Raw genomic sequence first — 21,467 nt, 5'->3', positions numbered from 1 at the left:
AAGTTTGACCCCTGACAATTTTTTTTTCATTGTCCTGCTGCAGCAAATAACATGTTGGATCTTCTACTTGAAGGAAAGACTACAAGTATTTCTTCCTCATCAGATCTCCTTTAATGTAGAATTTTCTTCCTGATGGATGTGTCGCAACAAAAGAATGTTCGGAATCCAATTTTGCAGTCATAAAATTGGACAAGTGATTTCAAAAGAAAAAATTTCAGTGAATTTTGGTGATAAGATCCCATTAAAAATAGAAGACATATTTTACAATTATAATTGGATGGCAAAAATAATTATCTTCAAAAATACCCCTTTAAACTAAGTTAGGAAATTTAATCATCAAATTAACTAGAAACTCCCTAAGCTATGAGATTACGCTACTATAAAAGGATATCCTAAAATGAACCCAATCCCCAAGTGAGCAAGGAACTATAGGTGCTCAAATACACTCCTTCAAATGTATTTTCCAAACAATCAGGCTCTTGAGAGAAAGGGCATGATTAATTGGAGAGAGAGACTGGGAACAGGTCATTGAAGGGAGGCTCAATCTTAGAAACAAACTTCTAACACTGTAGATCATTTTATACTTACTTAAGATTAAAACAGAAAGTATTCTGTCTGTTCCTATCTATGCACTTTACATGAGCAACAGCCTGTCCTGGTACCTAAACAGAGGAAGCAGACCAAAAATCGCACTGCGGGAAACTTCCTTGAGTGTTTCCCATGCACCAGGCCCTCCACTAAGCAAGGCCTTCCAGGAAGCCACGGGGCATTAATCTGGGTTCACTGCTCACTGAAGAAAGTAGGAATGTGATCAGCATTTCGAAAAGCCCAAGTGATGGGGACCCAGAGGTGGAAAGTAGAAGATTCGTCATCAATAAGAGGATGAGACTTCCCACAACACAGACTGCTTAGGAAGTGCACCAAGAAAACCAGACACTCTTATTGGAACGATGTGACTACAAAGTCAAAAGGATCAAAAAATCTTGTGTATCCAATGTAAATTAAAGGCTGTGAAATGCCTTTTCAAGTTCAACTCACCAACAAAATTACTTATAATGAAAACAAGAAGTCTTTTCTTAATGGCCTCTGAGATCTTCATCTAAGCACACATACCTTATTTCCAAGGTAGGCCTCAGGGGCTGACCAGTAGTACTTAGAAGTCAGTCTCTGCATGACCAGGGTGTTGTTGATGCTGATCTTATGGCGCCCACCCAGCGCCTCTTGCTGAGAATGGATCTTATTTGGACTGACCAAGTCAGTGACCAGCCACCCGGACATATCATTCACCTAGGGGAAAAAAAAGAAAGAAAAATAATTTTGGAATATGATATAGAATGAACTTTATATCTCATGCAATCTAGCATAAATATTTTCACAATGAAGAGACAAACCCAGAAAGTTTAGTTAGGGATGAAGTTAACACAACTGCTACAAATGGACCACAGAACATTTCCACTTGTCAAAGGACTAAGACAACCTGAGAACAAGTCATAACGCACCACTAATCCAGATAAATTATAAGTAAAGGAGTAAAGCCATAGAGGCCATGAACATATATTTTAGATTTTTTTAAAAACTATAAAGAATAGAGGTTGAGCATTCCTAATCCAGAATTCTGAAATTCTGCTACCAAATCCAAAACTTCATGAACAACTACATGATGCCACTGATCTCATGCAGTGGGTCACAGTCAAATTGCAGGTGCACTAAATATATTATAAAATTGCCTGAAGGTAATGTGCATAAGGTGTATATGAAACCTAAAGGAATGTCATGTTTAGACTTGGATCCCATCTGCAAGATATCTTGTTATGTGTGTACAAATATTCCAAAATCTGAAAAAATATGAAATCCAAATTCCAAAACAATTCTGCTCCCCGACATTTCAGATAAGGGCTACTTGACCTGGAAAAGCAAGGATTAATGTCTTTTGCTAACTCTGACTCCCCCTTCTTTATTGTCCTCTGCTTTTTACCCAAATGCTAACCATATGTGTGTGTGTGTGTGTATTTTTTATATATATACTATAGATTATATACTCTCAATTTATCACCTACATAAAGATGTTGGTCATTTTCCCCCAGCATGGTGGCCACAGTTATGAGTTGATAAGCCCTATGCCCAGTATCTCTTCCTCAATCTCTAGTCATTACACCATCTCCCTCCCTAGTCACCATTTGACATTTGCCTCAAACTCATCCCCCCAGAATTCTCCCTTCTCAAAACAGACTGCCTGCCCCTGAGTTATGGTTTAGATCTGGAATATCCCCTCAAAGGCTCATGTGTTGAAAGCATGATTCCTAATGCAGCAGGGTTCAGAGGTGGGGCTTTTAGGCAATGATTTGATCAGAAGGGCTGCAACCTTATCAGTGGATTAATCCACTTAGTGGATTAATAATCTAAATGGACTCCTGGATGGTAACTGTAGGCAGGTGGACATCACTGGAGGAAGCAGGTCATTGGGGGTGTATCCTTGGGGACTATATCTCAACCCTGGCTCCTTTCACCCCTTCTCTATTACCTGACTGCAATGAACAGAGCAGCCTTCTTCAGCCATGCCTTTCCACCATGTTTCTGCCTTAGAGCCAGCTGACCATGGCAGTATCCTCTGAAACCATGAGCCATTCTCCTCTAAGTTGTTCGTGTCAGGTGTTTTGGTCACAGCAACAAAAAGCTAACACACCTAATAAAGCCTGGGCCACCTGCTGTTGCTCCCACCCGTCCACTGGAGTGCTTCCCGCCCCTAGCTTCTTTGAATTGTAAAATTCCCATGGCCCTAGATGTGCCAGCGGGGACATTTGATTTGGATGTGAGGTGTCTCCCAAAAGCTCACATGTGAGACAAAGAGAGAGGGTTCAGAGGGGAAATGATTAGGTTGCAAGAGCCTTAAACTTATCAGTGAATTAATCCCTAATGGCATTAACTGAGTAGTAACTGGAGGCAGGTGGGGTGAGGCTGGAGGAGGTGGGGCATTGTGGGTGTGGTTTGGGGGTATATATTTGTATCTGGTGAGTGGAGATTTGTCTCTCTGCTTCCTGATCATCAAATGAGCTGCTTCCCTCTGCCACACTCTTCTGCCATGATGTTTTGCCTCACCTCAAGCCCCAAAGAATGGAGCTGGTCTTCTATGAACTAAGACCTCTGAAACCAAGAGCCCTCAAATAAACTTTTCCTCCTCTGTGATTTTCTGGTCAGATCTTTTAGTCACAGCCGTGAAAAAGCTGACTAAAACATGGAGTGAGATCTGACCTCCCCACTTAATGTATTCCCCATGGAAGAAATGGAAACAGAGTGTATTCTATCATACATATTTTATGTTGATAGGGAAATGTGTGTGGAAACAAACACAGGAAATTTAGGGACCCTTTCAGGAATCGACTGCCCTTTGACTCTTAATGGTGTTGTTCCAAACGCACAAGAGTGGTATTTCAGGAAAAATCAGCCCATAGCTTGCTGACAAAGTGGTAGAGAGCTCACATGACCACCCACTGATTAAATCCAGCTTATACCCAAGGCCTCCCACCTGACCAATGGGCCAAGAAAGGCTGTCGCAGACATCAGAGACACCAAAGCAGAAGCACTCAGAGCAACCCTGGGGGTTTCTTTCCTTCAAGTTATAGAAGCCTGGTTTGCAGCGGTCACAATTTTTCCCCTCGACATTTTCCTGCAAGTTACAATAAAAAATTTCCAGGTGAAGCCAATGAATCCAGACAGAAGAAAATGACATTGACAGGATATTAACAAGGAGGGAGGGTTGGTAGCCCACAGAAGCAGGTAAATAAATATGTTTTTAAAAAGTCTCATGAAGTCGTTATTTCCCAAAAAAATAGTTTGAATTAATTATTATTTAATTTCATAGCCAAGAACAAGGCTGGGGATTATATATAAATATGTAAACTTAGTCATCATATGTAAATGAATTGTTTTGTTTTATCTCTTCCTTTGTTGCTGCTTATATGAACATTTTCAAATCGGAGGAGGGTTGTCTAATTGTTTGTACTACACATAAATACTCGAGGTTATTTTTGGTCATATATAACATATGCCTGAGACTGTGCTTTCATGAGAATAAACACAAAAGGTACAACAGGAAATCCTTAAAATTCCAGGGAAATTGCTATTAATATCGTATGGTCAAATAAAACTCTTCACTGGTACCATATGGACGTATTTGTTATGATTATACAGTTCTTTTTTTTTTTTCTTAAGAAAAATCCAAGATTAAAAACCTGCATTTCATTAGTTTGTGGGAACTTACTGTTTACCTGATTCTCCCCCAAATACAAAGCTAGAAAAGAATGTCAAGGAAGAATTCAGTCAAGGCCAAATAAATGATATGCAGAGTTGGGTTTCACCTAGAAAGTCACAGAAATGCCTCTGGAATACATGGCCATTGCCCAGAAAAATAAAAAAATGGAATCCAAGTATTCATCTAAGTCCAAGGACACAACAGAACCAACTTGCTGTGACATGCTTCTGGGCAGGGATGAGACTTTCTGCTTAAATTGAACTGCTTTGTCTGAGAACTGTGAGCCAGGAGAAGATGCTCCTTTTCCAGAGAAGCACAGAAGAAACCCAGGGCCACTTTGACCTCCTTGCTTACCTTACAAAGACACGGGTCTGTGCACGGATCGTCGTTCACACTGCCAGCTAGATTGCAGTCACAGGGGACACAGTTCGGGTAGCCCTTGTAGCCAAACTGGCAGCGATCGCATTTTTCTCCTGCATAACCTTCCTTACACGGACACTGACCCGGCCACTTCCCTGGGGAGAAAGCAACACACGGAAATAAAAGAAGTGTGAAGCTAGGGTTGGCAAACTTTTTCTGTAAAGGGCCAGAGAAGGCACATTTTAGGCTTTCTGGCCACAGAATCTGTAGAACTGCTCAGCTCGGCCATTACTGCTGGACCACAGTCACAGACAATGTGTGAGCCAATGGCTGCCATTCTATTCTAATAAAGATGATTCTTACAAACAGGCAGTGTGCAGATTTAGACCTTGGGCCATAGTTTGCCAACTCCTGTTTTAAATAAAGAAAACAGAGGGGAAACTCACAGAGACTGGAGTCAATGTAAAATAGTACAACAACTTTGAAACACAGTTTAATACTTCTTCAAAATGTTATACCCAGAGTTACCACATGATATGGCCATTCCACTCCTAAGTAAACACTCAAACATTCCCCCCAAAACCTTATACATGAATTTTCATCGTAGCATTATTCATAATAGCCAAAAGTAAGAATAACTCAAATATTTATCAGGTGATAAGTGGATATAATGTGATATATTCATCCTACGGAATATTACTCAGCAATAAAAAGGAATGAAATATTGATGTATGCTACAACAGGGATAACCCTTGAAAATATATTATGTGAAAGAAGCCCATCACACAAAAACCCCACATATTGTGTTTCATTTACATGACATTCCAGAATAAGCAAATATACCTAGATAGAGTAGATCAGTGGCCCACCTGCAGGGCCACTATCATCACCCTTCCATCAGGGTATAAGAATCAGTCAGTCACACAATTTACCCTGCACACTCCTGCTAGGCCCCACAGCTGCATCTCCATGCCTGCTGGTCAACAGCTGTTTTTACTGCCAGTGGCCAAGAATTTGATGGGGTCACAGAAGTCTTCGAACAGATGCAACCTATTCAGGAGACTCTGATATTTGCAAGTCCACTTACCAAATTTTGAAAGGGAAAGAACACTCACATTTACAAAGTTAACTGGAGGATTTACTTGCTTGGTGAGATGATGTATGCAGAAGTCCTCTGAGCATTTCTAGGAGCTAAATAGAGCAACTGCTATTCACTGTGTTCAATAGATGGCTTTAACTGAGCCGCACTTATTTTTTCATCAAATGCTCAATTATCTGCTCCAATGTCATTTCATCACCCGACAGTGTCACCTCCACACCCGCTCTCCAACCAATTATGAGTCTCAGTTTGGCTTTAGGTCCTCAGCCCTCTCCCTGGTATTATAGTATCCATGTACTTGCTTAGTGTTTCCTTTGAGCAGGGACCTTGGTCATCTATTCAAATATATATCAGAAAGGTCTAGAAAACTCACTGCCACATAGTAGGTGCTTTATAAACATTTAGTGAACCAAAGAATTAATAAAGAATCCTACCATCCAACACAGTGATAATGGTTCTAACAGGTACAATCTTCCACCCCCCCCCCAAAAAAAAAGCAATTGTAAGCACAAAAAAATGAATCAAGCATTTACCCTTATTTAAGTCAGAATGGAGATCATCCTTAACACAGATGGCACTGAGGGACCCCACAGGGTCACAGTCACAGGGATGGCAAGGTTCATCCTCATAAGGAGAAACCTGAAAGGCAGAAGTTGTCCTGGATTATTTTACCGGAAATGACAACAATATTAGCAATCATATGAACAATATTATCAATGCCAAGATAATACTGTTATAAGGGGGCACAGGGAGAAGGAGGAAGGGAGAACACCCCAGGGACACTGTCACAACTGTGTATCAAGTCAGCTGAGGAATGACTACATCCTATAAGCAATACTCAGCCTCTGGTTAGTGGCAGAATCTCCACATTCCCAGTTAGATAACCCAAGATCACAAAGATAATAGGCCCTTGACCTCAAGTTAAATAACAACACGTGAACATCCTACTTATCTAGTAAACAGGGCAGAGTAGAAAATACAAATTAGAAGATCATTATTAGCATGACAATATAAATCAAGCATTACAAAAGGAAAGGAGTCTCCAACATAGAGGTTGAGAATTGTCTCCATTGGTTGCAACTTTGTGAAGTCTCTTTTTTCTACTTTGGGAAGGCAATGATGCTCAGCCATGGGAGAGACATGTACTTACTTTATGTGGTCTATAATATCCATCCACACAGGTTTCACAATTGATTCCCATGGTATTCTGCAGGCAATTAATGCAAACCCCACCTCCTGTGAACTGCCCAGCTGTATTCAAGCTTCTCTTCTGATTGGCGACATTTTCATCATAGTAACAGTCTTTGGCTTTATTGTGACAATTACATTCTAGAGAATATTTTAATATATTAATTAATACACATAGGATGTCTTATAGAAAGCAGGCCCTTATTTCTCTAAGTAAGTCTATATGACTATCAATGCAATTAAAATTCTAGAATAAGCAATTTTAATAAGACATAGGCAATATTATGTATGATAACTAGGAAGAGCTATCAAGATAATAAAAGCGAGTGCCCACTTGACACAGCAATCCATCTTCTGGGATGATACTTTGCAGAATCTTTGTACACATGTGAATAAAATGTATGGGGACAATCACTACATAATCATTTGTGTTAACAACAGACTAGAGACAACTGAAACACCCATTGATAGATATCCATTTAAATAAATTATTTATTATACCCATATAATAGAATTCTGAGCCACTTTTTTTTTCAAAGCAGCATTAAATTGCTAACATGGAAAGACTTTAAAGATATATTGTTAAATATTAAGAAGTAATGGGCAGCTCAGTGGCAGAGTACTTGCTTAGCATGTGCAAGGCCCTGGGTTTAATCCCGAGGTCCAAAAACAAACAAACAAACAACAACAAATAAGCAATGGTATAAATATTATGTCTTCTTCTGTGTAAGAACATATGTTGGGAGTAGCACTGTGCTAATGCATGCTTATTTGCACAAAAATTTTAATAAGAACATAATGGGAAATAATAAAAAGTGAGAAGGATGGAAATGAAGTAAAAGGAAAGCTTTTACCCCAAACTTCTTTATATTATTAGATGTTGGAATCTTGTGAATATATTGTTTATTTAAAAGTTAAATCCAAGATAATAAAGAATAAATGGATGTATGGGAAGGGGACCTTTGAGAAAATAGCAAATCCATGAAGATACATTTAGTCCTTAATAGTTTAAACTTTTTAAAGATAATCTAGAACTTTGGCATTATTTGACTTTCTGTGAAAACAAGTTACCTACTCATTGCAAAAGTTAAAATGACGAAAGTATAGTTATAATAAGAGGAGAAAAACCACATTCTTCAAATAGCGTACTTACGTTCACATGTGTTACCAGAGGATATGGTCCCAGGCCTCCAGGGCTGCTGGTGGTACCCAGGACAGCACATGTTACAGCTCTCTCCACAAGTATTATGTTCACACAGACACTGCAGTTTCTACACAAAAAGGGATGCGAAACCGGATCAGAAAACTTTACCTGTGTATTTTTCTTAGTTGTATTTAAGGAGAGAACCTACCACAAATAAGTGGAAAGATGTCACAATGGAAGAACATTTACCCATATCAAACAAACTGGGAAGTAACTTTTCTAAAAGGATATATACAGATAGTCTGGTTGCAAAGAGAAGGGAGGAAGATAAAAGCAACCCTCAAAGAAGGGCTGGCTAACAAAAATGTTTTTTTCAAAGATGCATTGACTTTTAAGGATTTGGAAGTCTTTAGTAATAATAATTGTCTTAATTATTAGAAGACTTTTCATTAATAATCTTCTGACATTCATTTACAGATTTTTTTTAGCATCAAAATAATACAATCTGGAATGAGGGTGTGGCTCAGTGGTAAAGTGCTTGTCTAGCATGTGGGAGGCCCTTGCATTCAACCTTTAGCACTGCAAAAACAAACAACAACAACAAAACCCAAAAGACAAAAACAAACAACAATAACAACAAAAGAATAATCCTATTCCAGAGGTACAAAACTACAGAGAAAAGATATATTGTGCTAAAACAAACTTTATTCTATTCTGATTCAGTACCACAAACATGGAAATGGAGAAAACGAGAAGGCAATATTTTTAAAAATGTTCAGCATAAATTATAACTGCACATGGTTTTGCTCAATTCTCTCCTAGAGAGAAGAGTTTCAAAATTCAGAAGACTTCTGACTTGTTCACCTTACTGTGGTAAATTTTACGTTATGTGTACCTTACCACACATGCAGAAAACCACAAGAAGGACTTAATTAGAAATATATCCTCCAAATAAAGCAAAATTATGAAATTGTTTAAAAAATTAAACCATAGTGCATCTTTATCTGGTTTTGATATCAGGGTTTTACTGGCTGTATAGAAAGTATCTGGGAGTGTTCCCTCTTTTCTTTTTCATGAAATAAATGAGAATGACTGGTGTTAGCTCTTCTGTAAAGGTCTGGTAAAACTCAACTGAGAATTCATCTGGTTCTGGGCTTTCCTTCCTTGAAAGGCTTTTAATTGCTGCCTCAATCTCATTGCTTGATAATGGTCTGTTTATACTTGATAGTTCAATTTGGGCAGGTCATATGCATGCAGAAATCTGCCAATGTCTTCTAGATTTTCCAGGTTATTGTAGAATAAATTTTCAAAATAGTTACTAATGATCCTCTGGATGGCAGAAGTCCTTGTGTTGGTGATATTTCCCTTTCACCTCTAATTTTGTTGGTTAGGGTCTTCTCTAGCTTTCTGTAGGTTTGACTAAATATTTATCAATCTTGTTAATCTTTTCACAAAGTCAGCGATTGTTGCATTGATCCTTTTTATTGTTTTTTTTAAATTTTCAATTTCATTAAATTCATCTCTGATCTTAATTATTTTCTATCTTCTAGTGATTTGGGATTGGTTTGTTTTTCTTTCTCTAGAGCCTTGAGGTATGACATTATATTTTTTATTTGTGATATATATATATATATATATATATATATATATATATATATATATATATTTTTTTTTTAATGTAGGCACTCAATGCTGTATATTTTCCTCTTAGAACTCATTCATAGCGTCCAGTTAAAAAAAACAGTAAGTAAATAGAAAATTGGTACAGCAGAGGAAGGGGAGCAAGGTTAGGGAGGAGGAGAGGGAAAGAACTACTACTGGGTCCAGAAATGGAGCAAATTATATTCCATGCATGCATGATTATGTCAAAAGGACCTCATTATTATATATAAATATAATACACTAATAAAAACATTAAAAGTTAAAACAGTAAAATTTTATGAAAATATTTTTACTCTTTTGCTACATGAGTTTATAACTTTCAACATTTGCCTTGAATGCAAAAGAATACTGAAAATATTACAGTTACAACTTCTACACTGAAGTTGCAGTAAATCATCAAATACTAGAACTTACCTTTGTAGTTTCATCCCATGGGCAGTTGCTAGCATGGCCGGAGCAAATGCACATCCCTCCAACAGAAATGTCCTTTATTGAATAGTAATACTAAGAAAAAGAAATGTTACATACAGAAATTAAAACCTTTTTATTTCAGTGAAAAGAAAACACTGGCACTCCACAAATCTGTCAGGTAGTGTATTATCAGTAATCTAAAAGTATATGTCCATTTCAAATTATATTTCACGCATGATGAATGTTAGTGCTCAATTAAAATCAATAATGCTCAAATCAACTCATCTATTAAACCTAAGAGTCTAAAAGAATTTTCCAGCTTGGCTGCATCTTAAACCAAAGAGGTCATCTTCAAACCCTACCTGCCAAAACACCTAAAAAATACTGGGCAATTGAATTTAGTACTACATAAAAAAGATAATACATCACCAGCAAAGAAGATTTATCCTCCAATGCAGTTAGTTCAATACACAAAAATCAGTAGATGTAAATAGCCTCATTAACAAAATAGTGTTTTTCTCTTAAGATTAGTTCTCACCACTTTGTAGATTTGTATATGTTAATAAATATCTTTTGGGATTTCATTTTCCATTATTCATTACTGTATATATAAATGTGATTCATTTTTAAATTTTTTAATTTGTTTTAATTAGTTATACATGACAGTAGAATACATTTATGCACTTTTATATATCATACATAGATGGGATATAATGTCTGAGTGTACATGTTGCAGAATCATATTGGTCAGGCAGTCATACACACACACACACACACACACACACACACAAACATATACATACAGTAATAATGTCTGTTTCATTCTACTATCTTTCCTCTCCCCACATCTCTTCTTCTTCCCTCCCAACACTTCACTCTACCTAATCTAAGGTAACCCTGTTCTTCCATAGTGCCCCCCCTACTGCCTTATTGTGAATTAGTGTACACATATTAGAGAAAACATTTGGCCTTTGGTTTTGTGGGATTGGCTTATTTTGCTTAGTATGTTATTTCCCAACTCCAACCATTTACTGGCAAATGCCATAATTTTACTCTTTTTTTTAAAGCTGAGTAATATTCCATTGAGTATATATTCCACATTTTTTATTTTGTACATTGTAACACTGTTAAATTCACTTATATTTACTAGTTGTTTCAGATTTTCTATGCATACAATCATGTCATCTACAAGTGGTGCTTCACTCTTACCGTGCTCTCTGTATGCCTTTGATTTATTTTTCTTGCATTATTGAACAAGAGCTTTACCAATAAACCATAAGATATTTCCAAGAGGAATTAAAGAAGATCAGATAAGGGAGGAGACACAGCATGTTCATGAACTGGATGATTCAATATTGTTAAGAGGTCTTCCAAAATTCATCTTAAATGGACACAAAGAATCAATGGGGGCTAGGATTGAGGCTCAGGGGTACGGTGCTTGCCTAGCATGGGTAAGATACTGGGTTCAATCTTCCTTAGCACCACATAAGAATAAATAAATAAAATAAAGGTATTTTTAAAAGAGTCAATTGAACAAATGCCTTAAAAAAAAAAAAGAATCAATGGAATTCCAGTGAAAATCTTAGCAGGTTCTTTTGGAGGGTGAGGGGGTAAGACACGATATCAGGGCTACCATGTAAAGGCAGCATTTGTATTAAAGGATATCTGATGATATTTGATAAAATAAGGATATAACAGCTGGGAAGAAAGAGAGCCAACCTGGGAGGTCAACCAAACTGAAAAGAAGAAAAGAGAATCTCCCTGAAACCAAACAAACTTATAACAAGGGTGGTGAGGGGCACCATGTACTCACTCGTCTTGTAACAATAGGGTCAAGGTCTTTGGGTTCCCGGTGGCTAAGGGTCATCAGATCAGCATTGAGTGTCCTGATGCGTTGTAATCGAAGGCGGATATATCGTGCAGAGGTAAATTCCAACAACCTGGGGGAAGGATCGTCAGCACTTGGTCTGCCATTGATGAGTGACGTATGAATCTAAAACATGAAGAAGAAAAATAAACAAATGCCATTTTTAAGCATGGCAAAAATATAGCCTTTAATTTCAGGATATAATCTTTACCAAGATACTATCTAAAATCAAACCCAAACAATCAAACTCTTGTCAAAATCCAACGTGTGTTAACTACTCGTGAATCACCGTGATCCACATCACATCTTCAATTTACGAGAGTTATCCATTCCAGTGTCTGAGGTTGCTGGGGATCTTTAACCGGGCACCTCTCCCTGCGTGGTAAGGATATTTTAAACATCTATTATTAAGCTATGGCTTCTCAGAAACAAATTCTAAAATCCATGAAGAGGTTGGGGAGAGCAAGAAAAGGGTGCCAAAAGCCACAATCATAACCTGCTCTCTTAATTAATCTCTGCTCTTGAAACAATGCAGGGCTTTCTATGGAGTCCCTGCTGTGAACAGCACTTCAGAGAGGTTTCTGTAGTTTTATCTCATCAAGCCAGGTGCTACTGAAGAATGTGCTGCTTTCATTACACTCTGACTTTAATGAAGTGTGTGCCACCTGGGCGTGCTGAGCATGGAGCTGTGACATTTTATGGGCATCTCCCAGTCCTCAAATCCCTCCAAACAGAGCTACACAGAGAAAATTAGGAACTACATATTTTAGAAGCATTTTGGCTGTCGTTTTAATATTTCAACAAACGTTCTCATCTTGGTGTTATGGAAAGATGCTCTGAAGGAGGAACTGATGGACTTATTCCATTACAACAGAGTAAAAAATGTGGGACCTCCATGAAGGGAAGAAATCAATGGGGTAAAATTATCTGCAGTGAAATTAATCATATTAGGCAGCATTCAGGGCTATTTAAATAGAAATAGGTAGCTGTAGTGAAGGTCTTTGTATTGAGAGCAATCTATTTTGTGTGTTTGATATCTGCTCCTACAAGGGCTCTCTCAACATTTGAGGCAGGGGTCTCTGAGGAGGAAAAGCTGTCACCACCGTGGGCACGGTACCTCTCCATGATCCAGTGGTATCAGTCTAGAATAATAGGAGGTGCAGATGACTTCGTCGTCGGCTCTGTAAGTGGGCGGCCCCCGTCTTGGAGTTATGTTGTAGCGTGTCAAACACTCCGTGTCACTGACTGCGTAATACTGCCAGGGGCTGAACGTGGTGCCATCCAGAGAGCGCTCCAAAATCCAGTTTCCAGGTCTGGGGGCATTGGCGGCTTTAATGATGACATAGGCAACTTGAAAAACCTAAAACAAAGACATTGGAAAAATCTCAACCCAGAATCAGTGTGTCAGAGGCAGAGAAACACTGCATGAGCGCGATTACATGTGGAATCTAAGATAGTCCATTCACAGAAGTGTGATTGCCAGGGGCTGGAGGAGAGGAGAATGAGGGAATGTGTGTCCAAGAGCACGTTTCAGTTATGCAAGATGAGTAAGTTCTGGGGGTCTCATGTACAGTGTGTCTGCAGGAAACAATACTGTGTACTAACAGGGTCGATAGCTCTTATCTGAAGAGATGGTATATTCCTTGTCTTGATTATGGTTATTATTTCACAAGGCACAGGTACATGAAATCATTAAATTATGCCCAGTAAATATGTAAAATTTTTTTAAAAATTAAAAAAAAAAAACAGAATCAGCAGTCATTGCTCGAAAAGCAAAGTAGTTCTTGAGAAAACTATTATATGATGATTGCCAATGTCTCTCTATGCTTTTGTTAGGTAGGAGACAGGGCATGGGGAAAGGATAGAAAAGTGAGAGAGAGGTTACCACCCACCTAACACTCTGCCTGAAGGCCCTGTGGTGAGGGGAAGCTGGGCCATCTTGTGGTTAAAGGAAGGAAGCTAGACCACCAGGAAGGGAGTTCAAGACCTTGAAGGGAAAGTCCCAGATCTTGATCTTGGGCATCAACAATAGCCTGAGGGAGGGACCTAAAGTTAACTAGCTGCTAGTTAACATATCATCAGGATTGCAGTTTGCTCCCCCTCTGTGCATTGGGAAGGGGGCCTTTTGCATGCACAGTAGAAAAGAAATTATGGCAGGTTCCGCTGTCAATCAAGGTGTCAATCAACCCCAAATCCACCCTGGGAAGAACTAGCACAGCTCAATAAAGTAAGCTCCACTGTGTAGACAGGGCCTGGAGCTTCTTCAGAGCTCTGCCCACTCTGTTTTCTCCAAGAATGCTCTGTTTACCTTTGCTTTGTTTACCAACCTCCTTAGTCTTGGTCAGGACGGGCACCTCCTGGGGACCCCTGCCACATGCCAGTAACACATTTGTGTATAACTGCTCATACACATTAATCAGAAATATGTCTTATGTCCTGGCATTTATTTTCATAATAAGCTCAAAAAGTACTCACAAATAAATTTGCACTTTTATTATTAGCAGTATTAGCATTAACATAAGTACTTATTTTATTGTTTCCCAAGTCTTTTACCTGGATTCTGGCTAGTAATAGTAGTATTATATTTCATTAATCGTAATGTTAAATGTATTTCTCACAGTGATTAGGTGATTTGGAGACAATAGATCTGAATAGGATAAAACACAGTTAGCCCACTACATGTCTCCTAAATTGGCTAAAATCCGAAACACTGACAGACCCCAATGCTGGGGAGGATGTGGAACAACAGGAACTCTTATTCACTGCTGGAAGGAATGCAAAAAAGGTGCAGCCTTTTGAGGACAATTTGACAGTTTCTTATAAAACTAAACACCAATTCATCCAATAACCATGCTTCTTGACATTTACTCCAATGAACTGAAGTCTTATAGAACTTGCACGTAGATATTTACAATTGCTTTATTCATAACTGGCAAAATTTGGAAGCAACCATGAACACCTTGCATAGGTAAATAGATGCATAAAATATGGTGCATTTAGATAATGAAATAGCATTTGAGGGGGTGGAGTGCCAGGGGTTGAACTCAGCTCTATTTTGTATTTTATTTAGAGACAGGGTCTCACTGGATTGCTTAGCGCCTAACTGTTGCTGAGGCTAGCTTTGAACTCACGATCTTCCTGCCTCAGCCTCCCAAGCTGATAGGATTACAGGCATGTGCCACTGTGCCCAGCTTGAAATAGCATTCTTAAAAAAAAAATAGAATTCAAAGTAAGGAGGAAGCAGAGAAAAAGAGGATACAGCTGACTATTAACAGAATGAGGAAACTGGCCAGACAAACCTTGGATTTGGAAAGGAACTTTGTGTATAACTAGCCCCAAATCCTGCATCAGGAAGGAATCATCTCTCCAACAACCCACCCCTCCTGGGAGCACTTCCAGAGACAGAAAATTCATTGGTTCCTAAGATAACACTTTTGTTTTATGACAACTCTACATTGCAGGTTCTTTCTTTTTACACTTATTCAAGGTCTGCCATAAATTTCTATGTACTGGAGAGAAAGAAAAGATGTAGGATTCCCCATTGATGTAACTGTCGTTCAAACATTTGAACATAACTATCATATAGCTCTTGGGGCTGGGGATGTGGCTCAAGCGGTAGCGCGCTCGCCTAGCATGCGTGCGGCCCAGGTTCGATCCTCAGCACCACATACCAACAAAGATGTTGTGTCCGCCGAGAACTAAAAAATAATAAATATTAAAAAATTCTCTCTCTCTCTCTCTCTCTCTCTCTCTCTCTCTCTCTATCCTCTTTCACTCTCTCTTTAAAAAAAAATATCATATAGCTCTCTAGAACCCAAAGTCTTTTCATTTTTTGCTTCAACATTCTGGTTTCTTAAAAACATTTGTTATTTAACAAGGTACCATCACCTTGTCCTGATGCTCGGGACACAAGCTTATTTTAAAACACGGTTTCCAGGAACTCAGCCCAAAATCCCAAATGCTTCTAAATTGGGAAGAAAGAGTGAAAACACCATGTCCCTCATTTCAGTCCTTCAGTCTTTGGGAGCAAATTTGGATTGTTAACTCAACAAAAGGACATTCCCTTTCCACGTGAGCTGCTATTTAGTCCAGTTTCCCTCTAACTCAGATAGCTATGTGCAATTAAAAAAAAAAAAAAACAAAGTCCACTATTTTCTGTTTTTTAAACATACAGTCAGCTCTCTGTATTGTGAGATGTGTGTCTGAGTTCAGACAACCACAGCTTGAAAGTATATTTCAAAAACTGCATCCGAACAGAACATGTACAGACTTCTTGTCCTTGTTCCCTATTAAATGATACATTATAACAAGTATTTACATAGCATTTCCATAGTGTTAAGTGTTGTAAGTAATCTAGAGATGATTTAAAGTATATGAGAGGGCATGCATAGGTTCATACAAATACAGTGCCATTTATATGGGGGACTTGAGGGTTATGGATTCTGGTATTCTCAAGTTGTCCTGGAACCACTCCCCATGGACAGTAAAGACCAACTGTATACATAATACATTGCATGTAAAAGTGTACATAAACATGCAAGTTTGTATATATATGTTTGTATGACAATATTAATTTATATAAGGCAAATGTATATGCTTGTGTATATGTATGTTTTTGTGTGTGCACATGTGTCTGTGCATATGTTTGTGTGTGCACATACATTTGTGTGTATATCTGAGCATGTATGTTTGTGTGTGTATATGTTTGTTATGCATAACACACATACACACACACACTAGGAAGGAAGTTGTTCACTTACTCTGAGTCTTATTGTCTCTGGGATTTGGGGGTTTTGTTTTTTTAGCCTCTCCTCATCAATTCCAGGAATACAAGAGCTCTTTAAACCTAGCCCATCACAAACCAAATGATTTTATATTCACCTACTAATTCTAGGGAATCCACAGGCAAGGACAACCTGATCTTATTCTAATAACTCTGTTCACTCACAAGAAACGTTCCCTGGCCGAGTTTGGTACGTAGGTGATATGAAGTGCCTGATATCTGGGCTCTCCACGTTCGGGTGTTGTCTTCCTATAGAAAGCAACCACTGTTTCTAAAGCACATTAGAAGCAAAACAATGTCCTCAGGGTTTTGATAAATGAGGACAGGGCAGAACATCCCCTCTGTACTTATCACTTTCCTAGTGCTTTGCAAATATTTTCAGCCTAAAAGCAGAGCTCTATCCCTGTAATGCCAGTAGCTCCGGACGCTGAGGCAGGAGGATGACAAGTTCTAGGTCAGCCTCAGCAACTTAGGAAGACCCTAAGGAACTTAGGGAGACTGTCTCAAAATAAAAAGGGCTGAGGATGTGGCTCATTGGTTTAGGGACCCTGGGTTCAATCCTGGGTAGCAAAAAAAAAAAAAAAAAAAAGTAAAACTTTATGAGTGCATGGACCATTATCACATTCCACTGTGCACGTGTGAAATTAGGACTTACAGAATGGAGGCCTGGAGCAACTGGAGAGAAACTGTTTACAGACATCATTTACAAAGATAATGGAACTGAGATGTATTTACCTTCTGTTTTCCAGTTTCATCTTTGAAAATGCAAAGGACTAACAGACTTCTTACCACATGTATGTAAGAGCTTACTCATACTATCTCATTTAACCCCAAATGACACTGCTAGTGTTTTTACATATATGGAAACTCATGTAAAGAAAAGTCAACAAGTTAGTGAGGTACATGTCCTAATAGGAAACCAGGAGTTGTCCCCCTCAGTCCTCAGCCACCATGCATAAGGCCTGCCAGAGTACAAGCTCTCCACCACTGACCTCGCCCTGCACTTTCTTTTTGTGATAACAACAGTGACAACAACAAAGACTTTCACACTCACTGGGAAACCAGGTTCTAAAGAGACACAAGGGCACATGTTCCATTCAATTCTGGACTTTCTGTCATGGGAGCTAAGGATCAGTGTGGGGAGGTAATGGAGAATATGTAAGAAACAAAAATGAGTAAATATTTATAACAACATATTGATTAATGATAATCTTCATTGATGTTAATAAATATCATTAGTAATAATATGAGTAATGAACGTGAACATTAATTTGTTACTCTAAGCAAATTACAGAGCACTTACTGTGGCCAGTGATAAATGCTTTTTTAGAATGACTGACTCTGTGACTCCTGGGAACTGCATTCTTCTCATGAAGTAAATACTACTATTTCCTGTACTTTACAAATGAGGAAACTGAGGCACAGAAAGATGAAGTCATTATCCTGGGATCTCACAAGTACTAACCTGTAAACCCCAGGGTGTGCCCTCATAACCACTGCGCAACATGACCTCCAGAGATTGCCAGGGTAAGGGAGAAAGGAATCCTGGGCTGAGGCAACTGATGAGAACCAACCCCATTTCCCCAAACTCTTACTTCCAGCAGCAGCATTTATTTTAACACCATGTTCTGGTAGCTTATCAAACCCTTGTCAGCTTTTGTACTGACAATTCAGCCATGCATAAGAAAATTGGGCCAAACGGAAGAGAAGCTACAGAGGAGAAACTTCAGGACACATCTTCCAGGAAGACTTCTATTAGAAGTCAGCCATTATTCTCACAATCTCTCAATAGTCATCAAGGTTGTCCCCAAAGGGCAGACCAGGAGACAAATGAAAATCAGACCCTGAGCTCTAAGTCGGACAGAGAAAAAGGATACCATGAAGGGTATAAATACAAACTGTCTTCACTTTAACCCTGTGATGGGCTGATTATGCCCCCTCCCAAATTCTATATGGTAAGTCCCAACCCCCAGTACCTCAGAATGTGACTGTGTTTGGAGTCAGGGCCTTGAAAGGGGTGACAAGTAAAATGAGGCTGATCTAAAATGACTGTGTCCTTATAAAAAAGAGATTTGGACACAGACACACACAGAGGGAAGATCATGTGAAGAGACAGGGAAAAGATGGGCACCTACAAACCAACAAGAAAGAGCTCAGAGAAAACCAAACCCACCAACACCTGGATCTCGGATTTTCAGGCTCTAAGTCTGTGAGAAATAAATTTCGCTTGCTGAAGGCACATAGTCTGTGATATTTGTTATGGTGGTTTGAGTTGCCTAAGATAAGCCCTAACTTAAGAATCGGGTGTTGATAAACAGGTCTTATAGCTAAGGTAGGAAAAAAAGCAAGGGATTCTGTGTATAGAGAATTTTAAACTTTTGTTCAAATAAAATCCACTATATCTCTGTTGTCCCTTTCTGGCATGGTTGACTAAACTGCCTTTTCTCCCAATATAAGGTTGGCTGAACACAAACTGTTGACACAGGGGTTTACACTGGACTCAGACTCATCCCAGTCTTGCCAAACCTACAGCTGATACAGCCCTTCTTAAATCCACTTTCATCCCAGTTCTCTGTCCAGTGGCCTTCGTTAATGATCACTGGAATGCACATAAACATTGTCACATAAATAAAGTAGGCACACATCAAACACCACTGTCTACAGAGGAATCCACACAGGAATGTCCATGTGGACCTCAATCTTAACTTAAATATAGTAAATCCATCTCAGGCCCACAAGTCTGAAAATCACAGAGAGCTCAACCTTCCAAGGTCAGAGGCCCATTTCCCATGTGCAGTGAGAAGTCCCTCCTCTCCACAGAAAGGACAGTTGTGTTCTGCACAACTGTGGTCTCAGGAAATCTTTGGGGCCGGAGACCATGCGTGAATCCCTTCTGTAAATTGCCCATAAAAAAAAAAAAAACAAAAACGTAACTGTCCCCATGGCTGTAACCAAACAGGGAATGAGGGAGTGTTTTCTCTCTTAGGTGAAGGAAATGAACTTCTCACAGGTGAAAGAGATTTAGGTTAATAGTTAAGTGTATTTGATAAATAATATTGCTTGACTAGCCCTAAAAACGAAGGGAATTGGTGTTTTATTAGCTTTCTTGCTTATAAAATTATTAGAGAATGAAATTTAAAATGACTGCTTGAATTACTCTTTATTGCTGGAGGATAAAGAAGCAATTATTTCAGAGAAGGCTCATTATTAATGCTGATGTGAATCACTTTCAGTTTTACAGCATATCCATCACGAAAGCACCTGGTCCATTCATGACTGAGTGAAGAAGCAGCAAAATCTATGAAGGACAAGTAACGTGGACAGCTTAGATGTTTGCTGAGGAAGAATGTGTGCAATATACATTTTAGATCTTTTAGGAGCTATTACCTGAAAATGTCTTTTGTATTTTGGTTGTGTGTTTTACTGTTTTCCCTCATTTAACCCAGGAGGTCTCACTATTCTGTATCTAGAACACCTATTAAAGAACTGAGCAATATTATAGATGACCTAGATATAGAACTATGAACTAAAGAACATAATGGGTCAAGGCCAGTATATACAACTAAAGTAAAAGAAAGAAAGAAAGAAAGACAGAAAGAAAGAGAAAGAAAGAAAGAAAGAAAGAAAGAAAGAAAGAAAGAAAGAAAGAAAGAAAGCGAGCGAGCGAGCTTCATGAATGAGTAGAGACTTTTGGTTGATTTGTCTTTCTGTAAATTTGATGCTAACATTAGACATGAAAAATAACGTATGAAAGACCTGTAACTTCTCCCCTACCCCTAGGGCACCCACTTCTTTATCTTTGCTTTATCTTTCTACTGGGACGAGGAGGGACTGGATGCCAGTGTTGATCAGTTCAGATCAAGCAGGTTTCTTTCCTTAAAATTCCTAAGATTCATGTCTCAGAACATCAAGGAACGCTCACTTTTGATCCATGATGAAATACTTAAGTAGACGCTGAGGAAAAGCTAAAGATGATTACCGAGAAGAAGGCACAGAACTAGGAGTCCATTTAACAAGTAAACAGTAGCCTGTAATCAGCAATCTGGAGATGGGAAAGGAATTTTTAAAACATCTGTCAGAAGCAATTCTGTTTTCCATCAACTGGAAAGACTATTTCAAAAAGAGTCCACTGGGAAGCTGTCCCCTGGTCCAAGTGCTACTCTTTCCATTTGAGAGTGACTATTAGTGTTATTTCAAAGTTAAGTTGAAACCACTTTACCTAAGAAGTCAAAACTTCAAGGTCAGTTTCCATTTCCAGTCTCAATGTATTTCTCCATATACATTGCCCAATTTCACCAAATATTCAGGAATGATTTTTCTAATTTGTGGGAAATTGGTTGGAATAACCTCAGAAGCCCAACCAGGCATGTCACCAAATGTCCTTTGTGGGGATCTACACTTTTCCTTCATTCCTTGTAAACTCCATGTGACAATCCAGCTCCCCTTGGAATAAGATGAGACCAATTGTGAAATACAGTGACAGGCCATTCTCAGACCAAGTGTTTAACACACACAGGACACTGGGAGACATTTGTGATCCGAATTATAGCATACTGAGAACAGGGAATGTCCCCTAACAATTTTTCATTGTTCCTCTTTCCCAACTCCTAACTCTGACCTTGCCCAGACCTGTCTAGTTTTCACCTAGGAACATCTTAGCCTTTGAAATTACACAAGGGTTTTCTCCAAAAGAAAGCTCCTCAC

At 38.7% G+C, this 21,467-nt stretch overlaps 1 protein-coding gene across 1 annotated transcript in view; it reads right to left on the bottom strand.

The window, feature by feature from the left end:
- Positions 1–21,467, bottom strand: part of LAMA1 (laminin subunit alpha 1) — a gene marked incomplete at its 3' end in the record, with an annotated part of 152,632 nt that overhangs the window by 85,556 nt on the left and 45,609 nt on the right. The window contains exons 4-12 of the mRNA XM_081263467.1: positions 13,098–13,340; positions 11,927–12,106; positions 10,117–10,206; positions 8,050–8,167; positions 6,859–7,037; positions 6,242–6,347; positions 4,604–4,764; positions 3,524–3,664; positions 1,114–1,287 (exon numbers count right to left, since the gene is read on the bottom strand). Of these exons, the coding sequence (XP_081119593.1) occupies positions 1,114–1,287; positions 3,524–3,664; positions 4,604–4,764; positions 6,242–6,347; positions 6,859–7,037; positions 8,050–8,167; positions 10,117–10,206; positions 11,927–12,106; positions 13,098–13,340 (1,392 nt within the window). The remainder of the gene's footprint in view (positions 1–1,113; positions 1,288–3,523; positions 3,665–4,603; positions 4,765–6,241; positions 6,348–6,858; positions 7,038–8,049; positions 8,168–10,116; positions 10,207–11,926; positions 12,107–13,097; positions 13,341–21,467) is intronic.

This window comes from Spermophilus citellus (assembly GCF_964194105.1).
Source record: "Spermophilus citellus genome assembly, chromosome: 12".
Lineage (NCBI taxonomy): Eukaryota > Metazoa > Chordata > Mammalia > Rodentia > Sciuridae > Spermophilus > Spermophilus citellus.
Note: the sequence above shows the minus strand (reverse complement) of the source record. Positions and strands in the feature narration are given on the sequence as shown.